The sequence below is a fragment of the Penaeus japonicus genome, unplaced genomic scaffold (genome assembly GCF_977035675.1).
Source record: "Penaeus japonicus unplaced genomic scaffold, GWHDUDI00000001_assembly GWHDUDI00000004, whole genome shotgun sequence".
NCBI classification, from domain to species: domain Eukaryota; kingdom Metazoa; phylum Arthropoda; class Malacostraca; order Decapoda; family Penaeidae; genus Penaeus; species Penaeus japonicus.
This window is the reverse complement of record NW_028234406.1, coordinates 3,843,609-3,846,108: the sequence shown is the minus strand read 5'-3', so window position 1 is coordinate 3,846,108 and position 2,500 is coordinate 3,843,609. Positions and strand designations below refer to the sequence as shown.

Here is a 2,500-nt window from a genome sequence, read left to right as displayed (position 1 = left end):
TCTACACTTCCAACTCAGACGTCCTCAAGTGCTGCTGATGTAACTTCTACATCCAGCAGTTCTTCTGCAAATCTCTTGACTCTTACTAATACAACTAACACAACTTCAACTGTGCTGTCCACCACTTTCACTGTTCCCACATTAAGTGTGTCTACACCATCTACTCCGACTTCTACCCCGACTTCACCTACATCTCCCACCTCCAGTAGTCCTAGCTCTTACACCCCTGACACTCCTAGTCTTACAGTTACAAGCAATACTACTTGTACTACAGTTACAAGTACACCTATTCCCACATTCAGTTCCACCTTTACCCCCATTACTACTGTTCATTCAATTCCGTCAGTGCCTGACACTCCAAAGACAACAAGTTTGAGTACTACATCCATTATGTCGTCATCCAAGCCATCATTACTTGCACTTACTCTAACAAGACCACAGACCTCTAGTGCCCCATCACAGCCTTCATCAACCCAGGTAGCCTCTCCACCAGCAGTTGACAAAGTAGCTTCTTCACCAGCACCCAATGATTCGTGCTGTACTATTTCTACATCGTCCTCAAGTAGCAGTCAGCCGACAGTGACGAGCACAACTACTGTGGCGGCAACAACCACCAGTGCTAAATTGGTCACACTGAAACCTAGCACAAGCCAGGGACAAGTGAGCACTCCTCTTAATCTTCCCCCGGGGACAACTTTTCGGTTAGTGGCCCTACCAGGTAAGAGTGCCATGGCTCCCACCACCAGTCCAGTCAAAGTAGTGGTTTCACCTATGAAAGGCCAGCTGAGCCAACAGGTGACATCAGGAATTGGCGGCATGACAGTGGTGACGGTGAAGCCAGTGGTAATGGCAACAGGTGGGGCCAAGAACAGCCACCTACTTCAGACCCTTTCAGTTAGCAAGACTGAGGAATCTAGTCCTCCCTCTCTCCTCAAGGCTCACCTAACTGCACCTACCCTTACCACAGCAGCTCAGGCTCTGGCTACCTCAGTCACCAACTCTGCCACCACACCTATTGTCTCCAGTACAATGGCCAATGGAGATGACACAGAGGACCTTGACTTCGTGGGCTTCTCTAGTTCGCCCCAGGTCAAGCTGTTACAGCCGAGCGAGTTGAAAAGGGAGATACTCAAAACAGAGGTTGGAGAGACCCGAAGAGCAGAGTCTTGTAAGAGTCCAGAAGTTGTTTCTCCAACAGGGGATGAGCCAACTCCAATGAGGGTACATCCTCCCCTCTACACTTATGGTAACAGGGAGAGAAAGAAGGATGTAGAGTCAGATGCTGAGGACAAGGAAAAGGAAGATGGAAAGAGCATGTCTGAGTGTGAAGGTAGTTCTGACTTGAAGTGCAGTGATATGTCTGAATTGGATAAAGAGAAGGAGGAAGGTGTCAAGCCGAAAACCAAAGAAAAGAAATTTGATGCTCTTTCTATTGAGATTCCACCAACGGATTCAACCCTTCCCGATGATAAGCGCTTGACAAGAAGCACAAGACACAGTGCAAGGCTAGCCAGTCCCAAAGTGAGCAGTCCAGGAGCCGAGCTGAGCCCGAAAGTGGATAGAAGAAGTCCAGCTAGCATGTCATCCATGGGTAAGCCAAGTCCTGTTCCAGTTCTGAGACCAAGTGTCAGTCCAGCCACAAGAGGAACCAAAAGACGACGACATGAGTCTGAGAGTAGCAACGCCTCCAGTGTGAATGAGGATACTCAGGAGCCTGCTACAAAATCCACTCGAAGAAAACCACCAGATAAAATTGGAGGGGAAAAGGAGGAATGTCAGAAAGCAAAAGTTACCAAACCAAAGGAAGCTGAGGGTGAAACAAAATCTTCCAAAGGTAAGGAAACATTAGTATTTTGAGTTCTTGATGTTGATAGATAATAGAAGATTTAATTTGTATAGTTGATTGTATTAGGCATTGTGTATAGGGCAGTCAAATTATTGTTGAAAACTTAGAATGTACTCGTAGTTCACATGTAGCTGATATCAGTTTAAATTGACTTGATATATGAAAAGGAAATATATCATGATACATTTTATAAATTACTACATTCTAGAGGTAAATGAAGTCTTAACACATTTCAAAAGCCTTTGTCTTCAGTTATTAGATTCCTACATGTTTTTTGGCTGAAGTGCATACATGCTTTTTTCCTTTTTGTCTTTATATGGAACTGGAAGAAAATGTAGAGAGTTGAAACAAGAATTTGAAATGAAGCATAATATGTTTTGATTAATGATAATTTCCAATAACTTATTCTGCAATTATGTTTGTAGTGATTATTAGTGTTTGATTGAGAGGATTAATAATGCATTAATCTAGAGTTTATTTTTTTCACAAATAGAGTAAGAGTAAAATGATAAAGAAGACTTTCATAATTTTTACCTTTTGCCAAAGACTAAATGATTGATTTTGCATTTCATTTAATAAAAGTGTTTGGTCTTTCAATGTTCCCCCTGTTAAGCAAGCAGCAATATTGGGTAAGTGTTTGATGTCAATAACCCT

The 2,500-nt window shown here is 43.0% G+C and overlaps 1 protein-coding gene across 4 annotated transcripts in view; it reads left to right on the top strand.

The window, feature by feature from the left end:
- The window catches only part of LOC122242844 (uncharacterized), a 36,801-nt gene that overhangs the window by 26,760 nt on the left and 7,541 nt on the right, over positions 1-2,500 (top strand). For all 4 annotated transcript variants that reach the window (XM_086535908.1, XM_086535907.1, XM_086535909.1 and 1 more), the window contains exon 5: positions 1-1,834. This exon is cut by the window's left edge and continues 1,577 nt beyond it. In XM_086535908.1, the coding sequence (XP_086392034.1) occupies positions 1-1,834 (1,834 nt within the window). The remainder of the gene's footprint in view (positions 1,835-2,500) is intronic.